Below are 20,569 nucleotides of genomic sequence, written 5' to 3'. Positions count from 1 at the left end.
ATAAGAAAATGTATTCGATGCTGTTTGTGTGACATTAGATATTGCATCATGATTTGGTATTTAAATACCAATTGTTCGGTGCAGCAAGGTATTATTAATTAAGGGTGCTGTTCAATCTTGTAGATCTTTGTTTTTATCATTTCTAATTATGTATATATTTAGACAACCTAATTTTGAATTTTTAAATTTTATTGTTTGCTTCAAAATTTGCATAAATTTGCTCTCTTTAAATGTAGTGTTAATTACCCCAAAGTTATATACGGATAAAAAACTCTTTTTTGCCAAAATGTCACAGTGGCTTTGCAATGAGTTAGTGATAGAAGTATTGTCATCTTCATATTGATGGAAAAAAAGTAACCAAAATGCAGCAAAATTGTGAATTCTCTTCCTTCATGCTGCAGCTATGGCAATGTAGATTTTCAAAAAATTTCGGGGAGCATGCCCCCGGACCCCCCTAAACACAAATGTCTACACATTGGTTTCTTTCAAGCTACGCCCCTGAAATTTCAGAGGTCGCTTAGATATCAGAGCTGTTCGCCCATTTAATAGATATCGATTGCGTTATGCTTTCCAGTGTTTCGCTGTAATACGGTATATCAGATGATTATATAAAGGATATTTGTTTAGTTCAGTGTTAGATCAGAGTTTATCTCATAAGTGTAATAAAGCCATTTAATAAAAAAAAAAAAAAACGATATTACACTAGTGTAACAACACTTTGACGTGAGGTCATTTGCGCTATATATAGAAATATAGTGTTAAAGCGCGCTAATGTTTGCGTTACACTATAGGCGCGTCAATGAAAAATGACTCTTTTTAACTGTATACCGTTCTTAATTTGGATATGCCATAAATAGAATATTTTATTTAATTTTACCCATGAAATATGGTGCTATATCAGTCAAATATATTTCATATTTTTTAAAAATAAATATGAAATATAAATATGAAAGTAGGCGGAGTCAAAACTCATATTTATTTTAAGGGACTTCTTTCGCCATTTTGTTTGAAAAATCTGATAAATACAAAACAACTTTTGTTGAATTTTGCTTTGAAGACGCAATAATATATTACTGCGCGGATTTGTAACCATTTTTCTTTGATTTTTTCGTTTTTCGTGAAATATGGTATATATTTTCACTCAACATGATAAAATGCCACATATTTTCACTCGCCGTCCCGGCTCGTGAAAATATGTCGCATTTTATCATGTTTCGTGAAAATATATTCAATATTTCACTCAAACGGAAAAATATCCTCTTAATATTCTCGCCAGAGGCTCGCATAATATGATTTTATTCAACTCGTTCAATAAATTAAGTTTAAAACCTACACTCATTTAAAAGCCTATATATATATATTTCACCGAGTAAACACCAAAAGGTATATTTCACGAGTGGCGCAGCCAGGAGTGCAATATGAACTTTTGGTGTTGACGAGGTGAAATATTAAGAGGATATTTTTTCGTTTGAGTGAAATATGAAATATATTTTCACGAAACGCTGGAACGGCGAGTGAAAATATGTGGCATTTTATCATGTTGAGTGAAAATATATACCATATTTCACCAAAAACGAAAAAATAACCTTTTTATTTAATTTAATTATCAAAGAAAAATGGTGACGAATCTCCTTGCTTGCTACCCAACTGCAATTGTACAGTGCGCAGTAATTTATTGTTTTGACAGTTTTTGCACGCGCTGTTTGGCGCTACATTGTGACTTCACATAAAACACTCTTTAAACATTTGTACAGTTAAAGATATTGGAATTCGGATTTAATTTCTAAGTTAGACCATTTTCTATCATACTAGATAGTTTTCAAAACAAAATTCAACAAAAGGTTGCTTTATTGTTAATAAGATAATTTAAACAAAATGGCGAAAGAAGTCCCTTAAAATAAATATGAGTTTTGACTCCGCCCACTTTCATATTTATATTTCATATTCATTTTAAAAAATAGAAATATGTTTGACTGAAAAAGCACCATATTTCACGGGTAAAATTAAATAAAACGTCAAATTGGTCTTTTTTAGTTACCGTCTTTACATTTTTAAGAATATTTCGGATTTAGCGTGCCAATCCGCTCATTAAAATGTCGGAGCCAAATAATGGAAAAAGGAATGTCGATTTCCGTCGTATTCAATGATAGATTTGATATCCCATATGGATTATATAATAAAACAAATATTTACTTTTTAGCTGGTGAATATGATGTGATATGAAGTGAAAAATTTATATAGACTTCGGCTATTGCCTCGGTCAATATTAATTTTTTCAGTACATATCACATCAAATTCACCAGCTAAAAAAAACATATTTGTATATGCAGTAAATCAATATTTATATTCGGTTATGAAATATCAATATTTGTGAAATGAAATATTTTTTAATCAAATAAACTGAAATCAAAATATAGTGACCTTAATTTTTGTAAAAAAGCAAATTCAACCGATGATTTCTAGGAGTATATAAAGATAAATCGTTGCATACTTGTACGAGTATAAGCATAAGTGTATTGTTTTGTGTTTCAAAAAATTATCGAATACTCTTTTCAGATAATGCATGCATTAGGACTAGTACTCCTCATTGCGAATGGCTTTTAACATGATATTTACTGACATTTAAAACCAATATCACATGCCAAAAATAATTGCTTCCCATTATACCAATTCATTTATATTTGTGCCATTTTGATGAATAATTAATATTCAACTTGTAATTTGTCTACAATTATGTAATAACCCGTTATGGCATTTTATGTAATGGAAACGTCAAATACCATACTATTCATTTTTAGAGTAAAAAACGTTTGTTTTTTTTTTCTCTTTCGTTACATATTCCGTGTAATGAGGGTTTCAAATTGTGTGCGGTTACACAAGTAATGATAAACATGTGCAATGTAACATGATCATGTTATATGTACTCGTGTATTGGCAAAAATTGGAATGCAAAATATGATTAAAATCATGTGTTAAATTTTAACAAATCCAAGACAAGATCTGTACAAATAAAACAAATTTAGCCAACTTAACAAATGTACGTTGACCTCTTTTAACAATTATCAAAAATGGAACTCCATACGGGTCCAAAACACTGAAAGAATAGAATTTGAATTTCTTACATGCTTCAACTTGGGCAATTAAATCAAAAAGTTATGTAAAAAATATTGAAGAACTATAGTAAAACAAGAGGGCGAAGACGGCCCTATATCGCTCCCCTGACAAATCGACCTAATCCAAGCAAGTCTTAGACAAGCATTCTAAAACAAGTTTTTTGACCCGAGATGACCCATATTAGACCTTGACTTAGAAATCATCAAATCAAAACAAACTTGCAGACTAATTTCCAGAATAGTTGGATAACAACAATAGCAACTAGAGAGTTCACAAGAATTTTCTACTTTTAGCTCCTGTGACCTGGGTTTTTATCAGATGTTCAAACTCCTCCAAGCAATTAATTAGACAAGCATCCTGACAAAGTTTGATGTAAAAAATATTACCATTAGAGTATTTACAAGCTTTTCCATATTTGGTCAGTTTGACCTAGTTTTTGACCCTTGGTGACCAATATTCGAATTTGACCTAATAATTATCAAAACAACTTTTCTGAACAATTTCAAGGATATTTGGATCAAAAACAGTCGTCACTAGAATGTTAAAAAGATTTATCTATTTTTAGCATCTGTGACCTAGTTTTTAACCGTAGACAACCCAAAGTTACCCATATTTGAACTTGGCCTAGAAAACATCAAAATAACTTTCCTGATCAATTTTCAGGATATTTGGATCAAAACTGCAGCCACTAGAGTGTTAACAAAAATTTTCTATTTTGAGCTCTTGTGACGTAGTTTTTGACCCGAGATTTCCCATATTCAAAATTGACCTTTAAATCATCTAAGCAAGCGTTTTGACCAATTTCCAGGATATTTGGATCAAAACTACAGCCACTAGAGTGTTAACAAGATTTTTCTATTTTAACTCCTGTGACCTTGTTTTTGACCGAAAACGACCCATATTCGAACTTAAATTAGAAATCATCAAAACAACCTTCCTGACCAATTTCCAGGATATTTGGACAGTAGCCACTAGAGTGTTATAACGATTTTTCTGTTTTTAGCTCCTGTCACCTAGTTTTTGACCGGAGACAACCCATATTCAAATTTGACCAACAAATCATCAAAACAACCTTCCTTACCAACTTTCAGGATATTTGAATCAAAACTGCTGCAACTAAAGTGTTAACAAGCCTTTTCTATTTTTAGCTCTTGTTACCTAGTTTTTGACCCGATATGGCCCATATTCGAACTTGACCTGAGACAAAACAGGAGACAATTCATTGAGACGAACATTCTGACAAAGTTTGATTATGATCCAATCAAAACTTTGACTGCTAGAGTACAACCCAAATGTTGACGACCCACGAATCACGACACCGGACGCTGGACCTATCACTATACCTCACCTTGACCACTTCGTGGTCAGTTAAGCTAATAATAAATGGAACATTTGTATTTTTGTGCTATTCTTGGCCCGAATTGAGCGAAAAGTGTTATAAACAACGTTTTTCAGTTTTTTGTAATTTTTAAAAAAAATAATTCTGGTAAAACAGAGATTGCAAACGATCTGAAATTTTGCACATAAGTCATTGATTTAGACCTGCATCAAATGTAGCAATACTGCCGAGAAATGATTTCAAAGCACGCCATGTAATAAAGACCTCATTGAATAGAAAAACATACGCTAAAGATGACATAATGCTCTGATACATTTGTTGAAAGTCAGAACTAGTCTAGTTATATCAGTAAAATGTTACCCAATATGGCATCTCAAAATCTTGCATGGCTGGTTTTTCAAATATTGCCAGTGACAGTGTACATAAGATAGCCATGTACAACAGCAAACACATTAATTTGGACTTGTACAAGTTGTAAGACCTAAAAGATACACAAAAACAACATAGATATAATGCTTGAATATAAATTCTTAAATATTAATAGAGAATAGCAATTTTAAAGCCCAACTTTCACCATTTGTAAATAACTTCTATTAAATAATAGAATTCTATAATTACTTCTATAACTTCTATTAATAACTTAACATAAGTTGTTGTTAAATTGCATGTCATCTTAGTTTAATAGGAAATAATGCTTACTTGTTTACAAGCAAAAACAAAACAAGCAATTATCATAGTATTGCAAGCAATCCATAAGTCCCCTACCTGTGAGAACCCCAGCAACATTCTGAAGGGCCATTGGCCATTCACTAATGTTTCAATTTTTCTGTTTTTTAAGAAAATTTGTTGGAGAAGTTCTTTAAAAGTGAGCACAGGAAACAGTTTTTATGAACAGACAGACTGAAGGACACTTTAAAGTTAATTTTTCAAACATCCCTGTTACCAAAATATAACATTTTTAAAAGCAAAATTCTTAAAGAGGAGATAACTCTTGAAATAAAGATCCAAGATGTCATACATGATGTGAGAGTAACAAAGAACAATTAGTAATGAATCAGTTCATAATGAATGTTTATTTTGAATTTGAAGTAAAAGAAAGTTAAAAAGAATATATAAGAAAAAAATCAAGTTTAAGGAGAAGATAATTCTGGAAATAACGATGCTAGATTTATAAACCTTGTCATATTATTATGATGTTGGATCCTATAAGTAATGAAGAAGTTGCAGTAAAATATAGCAATTTCTCGAAAAAATATCTAAGTTCAAGGGGGACATAATTCTGAAAATAGTCTTGCTAGAGTATTGAACCTTCTCAAAAATGATTTAGTTTAAACATATTTATTCCCGAAAGTATATATAATGTACATACAAATATATAACAAACAAAACATTTTACACAATGGAAAAGGATGAGAATGAAAGACAAGTCTTATAGAATTCTTCTCCTTATGAGAAACATGATTTGAGTGATAATAAGAAACATATATATGAAATTTGAAGAAAACACATTAAGAAATAAAGAAGTTATTAAAAAAACAAAAACATTTTTTTCATGTAAGTTCAAGGAGGCAATTCTGATAATTTTTGTCCAGAAACTTATGTTTGAAGTTTGAGAAATAAAGAACTTATAGTGAAAAAGCCTAAAGACTAGAAACAGAAATCTTGACGAGGTTGCCGACGTTTGTTAAGTATGACAGCTCTCAATATACTCCTTAAAGTTATGATTAGTACGATGTGCATAATTTCAATATTTCATCTATCCATATTTTAAGTTTCATAAAAAATTTCAGCTTTTTTTGACTTATCACAAAAATTGTTTTATTTGCCATGTTTTAAGCCTATTTGTTGCCATGGCAACCATTTTTTTCAAAATAGGAAGAAAAGAAAACGATGTGCATAATCTCCAGACTGCCATCAACCCATATTTTAAGTTTCATATAAAAAATTTCAGTACTTTTTGCATTATCACTAGATCGAGTTTATGTGTTAAATTTGACATATTTTCAGTCTATTTGTTGTCATAGCAACCAGAATATTCAACATAGGAAGAAAAGAAAAAAGATGTGCATAGTTTTCAGACTGCCATCTACCCATATTTTAAGGTTTACAAAAACATTTCCAGTACTTTTTGCTTTATCACTGGATCCAATTTATGTGTAAAATTTGCCATATTGTTAGTCTATTTGTTGCCATAGCAATCAGCATTTTCAACATAGAAATAAGAGAAAAAGACGTGCACAATCTCCATACTGCCATATATCCATATTTCAAGTTACATAAAAATATTTTCAGTACTTTTTGCGTTATCGCAGGATCCAGTTTTGTGGATTGATGGACTGACAGACGGACGTACAGATGGGCAGACAGACGGAGGGTAAACTTTAAGTTCCATCCGGTAAACCGGTAAGGGACTAATAAGTGCTTTACTTCTATTATAAGTTTTAATTTGCAAAATATAAAAATTAGAAAAGAAAACATAAACACTTTATAAATATGAAATGTCTAATGTACACAGGTGGAGAAATATATTTCTTGCATATCAGCACATCAGACTTATGGATGCTATTCGTTGCCAAAAAGTCCAGCCTTGCATTCTTGGATTGAGTTTGCCGATTTAATAATACATTTTATAAACGACAAACCATTAACTGGTTTTCTGAATGTAGCAATGCAAAGTGTTTATCATAACATGCGGAATACTCATTGTTCGTGTATACGCCGGCAAAACAGAAGTTACTTTTTTAGCCTTGTAAAACCATCATGATTCGGATCAGCATAATACAACGCTGGCTGATTCGGTACACTTTGCGGGTTGCGTTGTCGATAGCTACGTCATCGGTTTTCGTCATGTCGCTAGCGAAACGCGCCAAGCGGCGCGTTGTCGTGCGGATGTCACCCCGTCGATAGGCTTATAAGCCAATCCTTCGATATGAGCCAAGTGAAAATGTGACATCGCGACAACACGCCGCACGACAACGCGCCATTCAGCGTGCATAGTTAGCGACAGGACGACAAGACGAAAGTCCGACAACGCGCCGTTTGGCGCTTTGCCCTGCTGAAGCTAGCGACAATACGACGCACAAAAACGTTCCAAAAGCGCTCTGAGATCATAAGGAAGCAAGGAAACAAGAACACACACCGGCGTAGTTTCCGTTAACCAGATATTTCAAGGGCCTTTTAGGTGTTTGCAAATCATATACACTTATAATATCAACATTATATCATACCCCCAGGATCAGATGTCTATGACCCTAGCACGGTTTGAACTCACGATCCCTTAGTTAAGAGGTTTACACATTAGCAACAAAGCTTCCCTTTACAAATATGATGCTAAAACATAACATAAATACTGAAAACTATACCTGACAAATCGGGGTTCTCGTTTAACGTCAAAGGTATTTCCTACCATCGCATTAGCGACAAGTGTAGCAGCCAAAAGAAGGTCCTGAAAATACACGTGCACTGTGTAAATATATACATTAATATATATTATTGTATATATGATATAATGTATATTTATGTATATATATGTACAAAAATAATTTTCATATACGTTTAAAGAAAAAAGATCATAAGAAAAGATGTGAACCAATAAATGTATGACTGTCAGTATTAAAGGTGTATGTATAATATAATGGTTTAAACAACTCGCATATTAAAACATAGTTATACAATTTGGTCATCTTACATTATCAGTTATTAAGCTCTCCGATCCGATTTTAGGCCCTTTTCCTGATTTGATCGCTCCCTGATTTAAGTATGTTGGGAGTTCGTCAGATGTTATACTCTTCCTAGAATTCATTTCAACAACTGTACTTCTTGTACTGGTTGGGTTTTTGTTGGTGGCACTCTGATTTTTCTTATTTAGCTGAACATCACTTTCAGATTGGTAACGACTTTCTGATTTTCCAAAATCACGTACTGCTTTTTGGGACGTTAGACTTGATTTGCCTCCTTTACAGTATTTCTCTTTGCTATCACTCTCAGTGTTGGTATGTTTTGAAACATACTTGATAGTTTTAGATACTGTTTTTTCCAGATTTGTCTTGTTTGTGGTACCGTTATCTGACATGTTAACATCTCCTTGAACGCTAGTATCCATGTTCACATATTTATTTAATTTTCCTTTATAATGGTATTTTATATCCGTCAAATTTTGTTTAGATTCATGAAAGCCAGTTGCTAATCTAATCATGCGTTCTTTCAATGTCCTTTTTTGAACTAATCCCCATTTTCTCATGTCATGCTGACATGAAATATGGCGATACAGTAATATAGTTAGTATTCTTAAGTCTAGCTATTAAATGTTAGTTCCATTGAAGCACAGCTGGCAGTCTGGTAGATGAGATATACGATTTGCAAAAAAATAAAACAATAATAATAATAATGTACTTCACTAATTGGACCGTTCTGACAAACAATTATAGCCCAAATGTCAAGCATGAAACATTCATAGGGAAAATTACAATAATACGACGCTCCTTATTTGGTTAGCAAATGCGCTTATTGTGGCCGTTCCCTAGGCAATCTAAGAGTAGATTCACGAAAAAAAGAATCCTTGATGACGAATTTACTTTATACATTGCTCATTTAAATGATAATAAACAATTAATACCATTAGACAACATTATATCTATTGCGATTATAAACTTTTTATGAGATTGAAATCAAGAAAAGAAATACCACTGAAGTGTTCAAAAGTTCAAATCTATACATTTACTTTGATTGCAAAAACAATATTATGATCAATATAGTATTGTATCAAATTCCATTGTGTTAAACAATCTGACCTTCAAGGTCAAGGTCATAATGAGCCAAGGTAAATTTTAGTTTAGAATATATGAAGGCCGTATCTTAAATAATTTGACCTTCACGGTCAAGGTGATTTATGAGTAAAGTTCAATGTCTGTCTCGTTAACATAAAGGTCTATCCTGTGTTTAAGTTTGGAGACAATTCATTTAAAAAAAGTAATGAAGTGATTGCACCTTATAGCAAAAATCAACAAAAATCAAACAAACTTCAAACATTCAACCTTGAAGGTCAATGTCATTTATGAATGAAGGTCAAAGTTAGTCTGGTGTACTTGTAGATCTTGTCCTAAAAGTTGTTGTGACTAGGCTAAGTATAACAATAAACTAAGAAATCAAAAGGTTACGATCAATGTTAAAGATTGTATAAGGTAAAGGCAACAGCAACAATACACATGCGAAACAATGGAAACGGTAACGCCGACATCTTCGAAAAATATCACACACACACACGCGCGCGCGCGCGCGCAAACGCACGCACACACACAAAATACGCCGAGCTAAAAAGGGATGAATTATACATGTATAGTAAAAATGCATGACCCTTAACCAGGAAGCATCCATCTTTGGAATTCTGGAATTAAATGATACGTTAGTGTTTTTCTTTTGTTGTTTTTCGGTATCTAAATCTACAGTTTGTAAAATGACTCGAATACTGAATTTATGAATTCGCGATTTCATAATTTCACGATTTCTCTTAAAACAACCTGAAAAATAAAATAATGAAATAGTGAAATAATGAAATCGTGAATTCATGAATTCACGATTTCATTTTTTTCAAAGTGAAATCGTGATTTCATGAATTCGCGATTTCATTAGTTCACAATTTCATAATTATGTTACGTCAGAAATGACATGCGCGGTCAGAAAATATTTGAAAGGAAAAGCTCATTTGAATGTGCGCATATTTAAGGATATCATCATGGCAGGTTTTTTTTAGCAATTTGGCAATGGAAAGTTATTTTTATGTGATTGTTGAATTATTATGAACTATCCAATGTTTCTAGTTCACAGATTTAGTAATCGGATTTTACATTTTAAAAATCTTTAAACATCTTGACAGGGATGGATTTGGGCAGTTTAATCATAAAACAGTAAAGTTAATGTTATTGTTTTTCTCTGATATTCATTTTAAAATTGTTTTGTTTTCTTAAAACTGATTATAAACTTTGCCATTGTTTCTGGAAGCATAAATTTAATTAATGAATGGAAGAAAAGTGTAAGCAAACGAGCCAAAATCAGATTGTATAGATTAAAAAGAAAAAAATATATTTGATATTTATAAGAGTTCCAATTTTAATAATTAATCATTATGTGACGTTATATTTTCAAAGATTTTGCAAATAATTGGCTCATTTTGGACGTTGCAGGATACCGTTAAACATGAGGCAGAAATCATTATGGGTTAAGCCCCTCAACCGACCTCCCTTGTCCTACGGCCATGAACAGCATTTTATTAAATCAAAGGGCTGCAGCTCTATGGTATTTTCTGATCTTTGCAATCTAAATCATACTGACTATCTGTATGTATTTTCCTGTATAAGTTTATTTTTATATACTATAATTCATCTTACGCAGCGACAGCGTTTAGATTTTTTTCTATAACAGCTTGAGATTGATACATATGGAATTTTGCATGACTAGAGTTGCATCAGAAAATCATTTTTCATTTTTTATGACAGCCACACTTTATCCTTGCATATCGTGGCTACTTCCTTAAATCAAAGCACAAAAGGCGCTGAATTTGTTTGGGTCTCGGAATGTCAGAAAGGTGAAGGTTGTGAGATTATAAAACAATTTGTTTTTGGGGGCGCATGCGCAATGCGCCCCCAATGTAATAACGACAAATTCAGATTTACTATGATGTGAACACAATTAGTCAGCTACCTACGCTAAGCAAAATAGTTCCAAAACTTCGCAGTAACTCCAAAATCATAGTTCCCTATCTATTTTAAAATTGACTGGCCAATTTTGTACTAAATTTAGCAATCGTCTTTTAAAATTGTATGTATATTTTTGCTTTACGCGATTTTAATATTACTACGCCAGCGGTCGATCATAGCCAAAGTACTTGCATAAATATAGTACAAATTACATGTAGTCACAAGTTAATTAAGTGTCATAGAACTCAAAAATTTAGCAAGTAATGGAATACGGATTTCAGATCAGCTAACTTTAAAGCTTATAGGGCCTAATGCTTCATAAGTGTAAATTTAAGAAAAACAATGCATGCGTATGAATACGAACTATTTTCGCCCTAACGTCATTTTACCGCAATCGCCATTGTTTACAAGTTCATCCGTGAAAGATTGAGAAGTTTATATAGAAGTTCCACGTGTTAAAACGAGTTGTAAGTTTTATATTACAAAAACCTTATCTCCCATTTACCTAAATGTTGTATAACTTTGCTTGTTTTGCATTTATCCATTTATCAGTGGCGAAATCGTCGTCAAATCGTTGGCGATTCTGGTTGCTTACAAAAAATACAAGGACTTAATACCGGATATGACTTTAAATACAACGTTATTCAAGATGACTGATGTTCATTGTTTATATTTCATAACGTTGATATTTAAGTTGCAATCAAAAGCTGTATTTTTTACAAATTTTCTTCACAATCGGCCATTATCGGGTAAAGCTTTTTTGTACTGAATTGACCTTATCAAATTTTAAGTTTAGCAGTTCCTTCCCTTGAAAGTCCTCCCTCAAACCATTTCCTACCCAGACATTTTTGACCCATTTTTTTTTTATATATTTTTTGGAGGTGAGTTATTTACATCTAGCGTATACATATTGTTGATGCTTACCTTACAGCTTTTTTAAATAAAAAATATACAAGTTCAGTAATGATGTCTTATTACATTTTCTCAAAGAATGAACTGGATCCACGGTGCATAATCCATATTTGTACCCTCTTTGCGAAATCTGCTGAAACGGTACCTATCATTCACTGCTTAAAACAAACCAGCGGTGGATAACAATCATGTAAAATTTCATTGTAATAAGGAAAAGAGCTGAGGTATGACACTTAGAAACCACAGAACACTAGATTGTTTTATTTATGTGCTGATTCATCATGTGCCAGTCTCTCATGTACTGCAACTTCATAATAAGCTAAAAAAAATCGACATGTCTTGCCTTGTCCATCACCTCGGCTTACAGACACTTCACCCCCCAGACACTTCACCCTAGGCCCTTTTTTGCAGACACTTCACCCCTCATTTTAAGAAATTTGAGTAAGGTTATAATTATATTTACACTGGGGATTAGCATTGAAAAACCCTGACATTTGCTTAGTTCTGTGTAACATCTATACGCTACCAGTACAATTTTTTTTTGGGAAAAATGCGTTTTGACTCAAATTGATACTACATAACTGACAGGTATTCATGCCACATGGTTAATTTAGAATTTTATCCAGGGAGACATGAGAATTATGCATAATATTTATACACATTTAAAGTTAAACCATGCATAATATATTGATTTCTTATTGGAGTGAAAAAAATGAGTACATGTACATAAATAATGTTCGGAAGTATAAAATGAACTAGGTACAAATATTGCTCTGTCAGATGTAGTTTTATCCTGTCACTTGTATTAATTTCGGCCCGATAACAAGGTGCCGTATATTTTTACTGATCTACGGCACTTGGTCACGTGGTATGCATGTTTGCCGGACTACTTTTCAAGAAAAAATATAAAAACTGTTGTTAAATCTTCTGTGTGTAGAATAACGAATCTTGGAAACGTTGATAAAACTTTATTTGTTTATTTTATTTCACTCTATAATTTTTCAAGCGAAATAAAAATTATTAAAAGTGAAATAAATTTAAAACTTAACTCGTTTGAGACATTAAAATAGCGTACTCGATTTGATTGTTTTGCACGCGCTGTTTGGCGCTACATTGTGACGTCACGTAAACAATACTTTAAACGTCTGTACAGCGTTAACGACTGAATAAAAGATATTGGTGTTCGAATTCATTTTCTTAGTTAGACTATTTTCTTTCATTCTAGATAGTTTTCACAACAAAGTTCGACAAAAAATTGTTTTTATTTATCACATTTTTTCAAACAAAATGGCGCCCTCAATGTGAAAATACACAGGGAGATAATAAGAACGGCGAGTGCAATGTTGTAGAATAATGAACGCTTCAGACCTTTGTTTATATAGAAACATTTCCGATAGTGTGATTAAAGGTATTTTGCCTAATAAAAGTCTTTAAAAAACGGTGACAGGATAAATAGAATAATAGATTGGTGCCGTGGGTTTTTATTTATTACAAATAGAATAGATAATAGTTACAAATACTACAAATAATATATCAGGGATTGAAAAACGAAAAACAACAACAACAACAATGCTTAAAAAATATAAATTTCCTACATGTTCTGGCTCATTTTTCTTTTTTGAAGACATTTTTTCTTTTTTGAAGACACTGTTTAACTTACTTCTTTCTGGCTAAACATTTGCCAAATATTGCATTGTGACATTTTAAAAAAAATTTGTGGAACATACTGGAATCGCCGCACGGGCTTTTAGTAAGTTTTTACAAAATAGAATCAGACAGAATTAAGCGTTGCATTCAACAAATCAACATCAGTTTTGCCCATCAAACACAGGGGAATTATTTTGTGCTCTGTCCTACTAGTAAAACTTGAAAAATGGTTTCAAAAGAATTGAATTGAAATTTGATTAATTTATGCTAGAAATTTCACACGTCCTGCAGGACGGGCATTTTTGGGAGATTAACTTGTCCAGAGTCATTTTTACTCGTATTTATCATTTATGAGCGGACAAGTGGATTTGTCAAGCCTTGATTAACTGCAAGTGATTAACCACATTATTTCCATAAAACTTATACTACATGTAATTACATTGTTTGAGATAATAAATCATTTGACTTACTAGTGAAATAAGTTTAAGACTGCATAATATTGATATAAAAGTGAATTCAGTTAGTGGGTTCCAAACTACAGGTGGAAACTGTTCTATTTTCTATTCAAGTTTTTTTTTTTGATGAAAAAATCAATCAAACGAAAAACTCATTTAAATTTCAAGTTGTACCTGACATGTCTAAGTTGTTCCTGACATGTCAGAACAAAATTAATAATTTTTTTTTTTGAAATCTGGTAACCTCGAGCTATGTTCTCTACCGATTGAGCTATGATTCCGACAATTATTACTCACTTTTACAATAATTATTGTTAGTCAATCATATCTGGACATGCAACATTCAACTTACCCTTATATATGCCTTTAAAAAGGACTGTTTCGACTATAAATACTTGAAATTATAAAGAAATTGCCCTATTATTCTTTACAGTCTATTGTGTATAGGCTAAATTTAGGAGACACTTGTGAAAATACGCAATGAAAAATGAATAATTACATTGAAAATACAGGAAATGAAAATGAGCATTTTACTTTATCAATATTTCTTAATGTTTCAATGAAGTATGTAATAAATTAAAAGAACTATTGTATTGATTAGGAAAAGTTTTTATTTCAGGTTTGTGAATAAAGGCTTGTTTGTTAGATTTCAATTGTGGCTCAGTTGGTTGTTTGCTGAGAAGCTGTGAAACATAATTATACAGGCCATTAAGGTAAAAACATGTTAGCTTTTTTTGACTTTGATATATATATCCATCTTACTGTAGCATAACAAAAGAGAACAATAGAATTCATTCCATAACAATAGAATATGGGGCCATGGCCCTTTAATAAACAAAAGGAAAAACAATAGTAATGGTCCTTAATCCCTTTTCGGTCACACGGGCAAACATTTTCTTCAAGTAAGACCATACATTATATATGTTAGAAAGTTAAAAAGGAAATGTTCATTGTTATATATATATTTGGTTTGAAAATCTTTGTATATTTACAATTTTGACCAAATAGTTTCTCAAAGTATTTATTTGACATTAACTGACATAATTAGTGGCATATGTTTCTAACTTCTTTTCCAGGAGGTTTTTGTCAGATTGATGAATGTGAAATTAAGAGGACCCATTTTGAGGATGCTTTTTATGAATGGAATCACGAGAGATGAAGTCTAAAATGTGATACTGTCAATGTGACTAACCTTGAAGTAAACAGATGACACAATGTTTTTTCAATGTCATGGGCATATAATGAAGAGGTACATGATTATTTGTATACACTTTTCCTTAATAAATACTTTCTAAATGTTTGACATGTTTAAAGGCCAACACAGGGCTCAAAGTTTATTTAAAATCTGTAAGCTTGGCACTTAGAGCCAATTGTATATTAATTATTTCAATATCTTTTCATTATGCAATCTGTTGTTAATTTAGGAACAAAAGTCGATAGCAAAAACATTTTAGCCGTGTCATGACGAAACCAACATAATGGGCATCCGCCCAGTCTGATCAGGATCCATACTGTTCGCTATCAGTTTCTCTACTTGTAATAAGGTTTGTAAGCGAACAGCATGGATCCTGATCAGACCAACCTGGTCTGGATCCATGCTGGTCGCAAACCCATTATGTTGGTTTTGTCATGACATGGCTCATTTGTGACATGTAATTCACTTAAATTGTATTTTGAAATTCAAGTTTTCATTCCTTTCACCTCAAGGCATTTGACATTGAAATAGTGACTTCATGTAGTAAGCAGTCAGTAAAACCTAATCATCTCATCTTGACTTAGCTGTATATAGATTATCAGAATCACTCACATTTACAAATTTATATGACTTTAAAAAGTTGTGTTACTAAGCAAATAAATAGATTTAATTGGGGTGACCATAGTCAAAGTAATGCACCTAAACCACTTACCTTTAAAGATATACTATGCTCATCAGTAAAATATTTTAATCATGAAAATGTATTGAATTCTATGCAATTCTTTTTGAATATGTCTAATTTGAATGAATTAACTATGCATTGGAAGCCATGTTCCTTCTTACGAGACAAAAAAAAATTTGGTCCTTCTTAAAAAAACTGTCAGTTTCCTAACAACACTATATATTTATATTGTGACCAACTATAGCATGTGGTGTTTTAACATTACATAGCTACTTTATGTAAACACAAAACATGCTTATTTTATATTTACAAAGAGACTGTGTAGCAATTATCAATGTTCTATTATATTTAATATGGATTCTTTAATGTGAGAAAGCAATCCAGCTAGCTTTAAAAAAAAGGCGGTGGTTCTACTCAGATGCTCGTTTGTGAAATCTGATCAGAGGGGTTGAGCTCTGGCATTGGTCGCGCATTTTTTGGTTTTATACCTTTATAAATCAGAGTAATTCTAACAGAAAGATGCTGAAAAAAAGTTAACATACAAGTATGGAATATCTCGGTCAGCAATAAACTTTTTCAAAACTCTATTTCAGAAAACAGAGATGCTTGTTTGACAGATACAGTAATAGTAGGAGTTATGAGGGAAGATAGAATGCAGTGATAACTATATTGAGGCACCACTTCATCACCAAGAACATGAAATGAATTATCAATGTTTTCAATGTGTTTGAACACCCATTTTAAATAATACAGCTCAGAGTGAATTTTTCAAAATAATTAATTCTGTTTTCAAAGTTTTTTATTATGCCCCCGCCATGTAATGGCCGGGGCATATAGTGTTACCCTGTTCCGTCCTTCCGTCATTCCGTCATTCCGTCATTCTGTCATTCCGTCATCATCAGTTTCCGTTCATTATCTTAGTAACGGTTGCACATATTCAACTCAAATTTGACATATGAATATGTCATGAGAAAATACAGGTCAAGTTCGAATTTGGTCACGGTTCGATGATTTTTGGCAGAGTTATGCCCCTTTTACTTTGAAAATAATATGAAATTTTCAGTTTCCGTTCATTATCTCCCCAACGGTACAACACATTCAACTCAAATTTGACATATGGATATGTCATGAGAAAATACAGGTCAAGTTCGAATTTGGTCATGGTTCAACGATTTTTGGCAGAGTTATGCCCCTTTTACTTTGAAAATAATATGAAATTTTCAGTTTCCGTTCATTATCTCCCCAACCGTACAACACATTCAACTCAATTTTGACATATGGATATGTCATGAGAAAATACAGGTCATGTTCGAATTTGGTCATGATTCGATGATTTTTGGCAGAGTTATGCCCCTTTTACTTTGAAAATAATATGAAATTTTCAGTTTCCGTTCATTATCTCCCCAACGGTACAACACATTCAACTCAAATTTGACATATGGATATGTCATGAGAAAATACTGGTCAAGTTTGAATTTGGTCATGGTTCGATGATTTTTGGCAGAGTTATGCTCCTTTTACTTTGAAAATAATATGAAATTTTCAGTTTCTGTTTATTATCTCCCCAACAGTACAACACATTCAACTCAAATTTGACATATGGATATTTTTTTGGAATGCCAAGGTCAAGTTCGAATTTGGTCATGGTTCAATAATTTTTGGCAGAGTAATGCCCTTTTCACTTTCAAAAAAATATGAAATTTAAAGTTTCTGTTCATTATCTACCCAACAGTGTTACATATTCTACTCAAATTTGACATATGGATATGTCAAAGGAATGGGCAGGTCAAGTTGGAATTTGGTCATGGTTCGATGATTTTTTTGGCAGAGTTATGTCCCTTTCACTTTGAAAATAATATAGATACATCTTAGGAATAGGCAGTTTAAGTTTGAATTTGGTCGTGGTTCAATGATTTTGGACAAACTTATCTTTCTTGAATATTGGAAAAAATTTTGAACTTTCAGTTTCAGCACTCATACTTTTGTGGAAATGTATGTAGCCATTATTTTGGCTACAAATATGAAATATGCTATTTTCAAAAGGTTAAGACTGAATAATTTCAGTGCTTTGAACATTGTATGAAAATGGTTTGTGTTAACATTGAAAAGTTTTAAGGGCTTTGAACTTAAAATGAAAACAATAATTTGTGCAAACAAATTTGGAACTAAATATAATAACATCAGAAATTTTGGCTGCATGCGGGGGCATCCGTGGCATGATGACACATTTCTAGTTTAGATGTTAGTTGATCTTGTCAAGTACTTAATTTTTTTAGGGATGGCAACAATTACTAAAATCAATACTCGAGTACTCGGTCATTTAGAGTATTCGGTTACTGGGATGATTTCCAATGATCTTTAAATTTTTATCACACAATATCAACACCGTCTGCATGCTACCTTCATTTCTATTTTAATTCATAGAATTTGTAGCTATAAATAGGATTGCAAGAAATACATATAATAAATATAAGCATAAGAAATGTCAATGACAGCATTTATTATATACCTATAAATTTTCTTCCTAAAACACAGGATTATCTTGAAGCGCAAATAGTTTTCAACGGTTAGAAAATTCTGTATTATGTTAGAGACAAATACAGTACCATATATGAAAGGCCTGGACTATTTTTATGCTCCCCAAAAAATTTCGGGTGAGCATATAGTCCCCGCCTTGTCCGTCCGTCCGTCCATCCCCTTTTCTTGTCCGGGACTTAACTTTGAAACAACAACAGGTATTAACATGAAACTTTGTAGGTAGATAGATCTCATTGAGTAGGTGTGCAGTGCACAAGAACCTTAACTCTGCCTTGCTTAATTTTTGAATTATTCCCCTTTGTTTATTTTACACTTTGAACTTTGTCCGGGACATAACTCTAAAACTATAAGAGGTATCAACATGAAACTTTGTAGGTAGAAAGATCTAATTGAGTAGGTGTGCAGTGCACAAGAACCGTAACTCTGCCTTGTCTAATTTTTGAATTATTCCCCTTTGTTTATTTTTACACTTTGAACTTTGTCCGGGACATAACTCTAAAACTATAAGAGGTATCAACATGAAACTTTGTAGGTAGATAGATCTAATTGAGTAGGTGTGCAGTGCACAAGAACCGTAACTCTGCCTTGCTTAATTTTTGAATTATTCCCCTTTGTTTATTTTACACTTTGAACTTTGTCCGGGACATAACTCTAAAAGTATAAGAGGTATCAACATGAAACTTTGTAGGTAGATAGATCTCGTTGACTTGGTATGCAGTGTACAAGAACCGTAACTCTGCCTTGCCTAATTTTTGAATAATCCCCCTTTGTTTATTTTACACTTTGAAATTTGTCCGGGACATAACCTTTAAACTATAAGAGGTATCAACATGAAACTTTGTAGGTAGATAGATCTCATTGACTTGGTATGCAGTGCACAAGAACCTTAACTCTCCCTTGCCTAATTTTTGAATAATCCCCCTTTGTTTATTTTACACTTTGAAATTTGTCCGGGACATAACCTTTAAACTATAAGAGGTATCAACATGAAACTTTGTAGGTAGATAGATCTCATTGACTTGGTATGCAGTGCACAAGAACCGTAACTCTGCCTTGCCTAATTTTTGAATTATCCCCCTTTCTTTATTTTACACTTTGAACTTTGTCTCTAAAACTATAACAGGTATCAACATGAAACTTTGTAGGTAGATAGATTTCATTGAGTTGGTAAGCAGTGCACAAGAACCTTAACTCTCCCTTGCCTAATTTTTGAATTATCCCCCTTTGTTTATTTTTACACTTTGAACTTTGTCCGAGACATAACTCTCAATGTAAAAGAGATATCAACATGAAACTTTGTAGGTAGATAGATATCGTTGAGTAAGTTTGCAGTGCACAAGAACTGTAACACTGTCTTGCCTACTTTTGGAGTTATTGCCCTTTGATCATTTTGACACTTTGAACTTTGTCCGGGACATTACTCTAAGCAGTGCTTAAGAATTATTACTCTGCCTTGCCTTATTTTGAAGTAATTGCCCTTTGTTTATTTTTACTTTTTGACTTTTGTACGAGACATAACTTTAAAACTATTAGAGATATCAACATGAAACTTTGTAGGTAGCTAGATATAATTGGATAGAACTGCAATGCTTAAAGAACCTAAAGAAAGCCTGGTCTAATTTTGGAGTTATTACCCTAATTTCATTTTTACACTTTGAATTTTACCTTGGACATAACTCTGATATCATCAGGCAACTTTATAGATGGATAGATCTAATTGAATAGAAGTGCAGTGCAAAAAAAAAACATAACTCCGCTTTGCCTAATTTTGGGGTTTTTGCCCTTTGTTCATTTTTTTTATACTTTCCAGTGTCCAGAACCTTCTCGGGGAGCATCACCGGTTCAACCGGTTATTGTTAATGTTGGTTCTGATCTTAGCTGTGGAAACGGCAACCAAAATAATAAAAGGTGTGGCTGGTTTTGCACAAATTACGTATTCATCTGTCAGTCATAATTTATTTCTTGACAGCTACATTTCTTTTTCTGAAATTTCTT

The 20,569-nt window shown here is 32.5% G+C and overlaps 1 protein-coding gene and 1 long non-coding RNA gene across 2 annotated transcripts in view; one reads left to right on the top strand and one right to left on the bottom strand.

Annotated features, from left to right (window-relative positions):
- Positions 1–8,846, bottom strand: part of LOC132720343 (two pore channel protein 2-like) — a 47,976-nt gene extending 39,130 nt beyond the window's left edge. Inside the window, exons 1-3 of the mRNA XM_060704467.1 lie at positions 8,142–8,846; positions 7,816–7,898; positions 4,814–4,934 (exon numbers count right to left, since the gene is read on the bottom strand). Coding sequence (XP_060560450.1) covers positions 4,814–4,934; positions 7,816–7,898; positions 8,142–8,693 — 756 coding nt within the window. The 5' untranslated portion in view covers positions 8,694–8,846. The remainder of the gene's footprint in view (positions 1–4,813; positions 4,935–7,815; positions 7,899–8,141) is intronic.
- A 2,265-nt stretch (positions 8,847–11,111) lies between these two features.
- LOC132720342 (uncharacterized) lies at positions 11,112–16,800 on the top strand. The gene is made up of 4 exons (XR_009624329.1): positions 11,112–11,612; positions 14,779–14,872; positions 15,236–15,408; positions 16,630–16,800. It is a non-coding gene; the product is annotated as an uncharacterized LOC132720342 (long non-coding RNA).
- The last annotated feature ends 3,769 nt before the right edge of the window (positions 16,801–20,569 follow it).

Source organism: Ruditapes philippinarum, unplaced genomic scaffold, assembly GCF_026571515.1.
Source record: "Ruditapes philippinarum isolate M1 unplaced genomic scaffold, ASM2657151v2 ctg3601_1_1_1_1, whole genome shotgun sequence".
Taxonomy (NCBI): Eukaryota; Metazoa; Mollusca; class Bivalvia; order Venerida; family Veneridae; genus Ruditapes; species Ruditapes philippinarum.
Note: the sequence above shows the minus strand (reverse complement) of the source record. Positions and strands in the feature narration are given on the sequence as shown.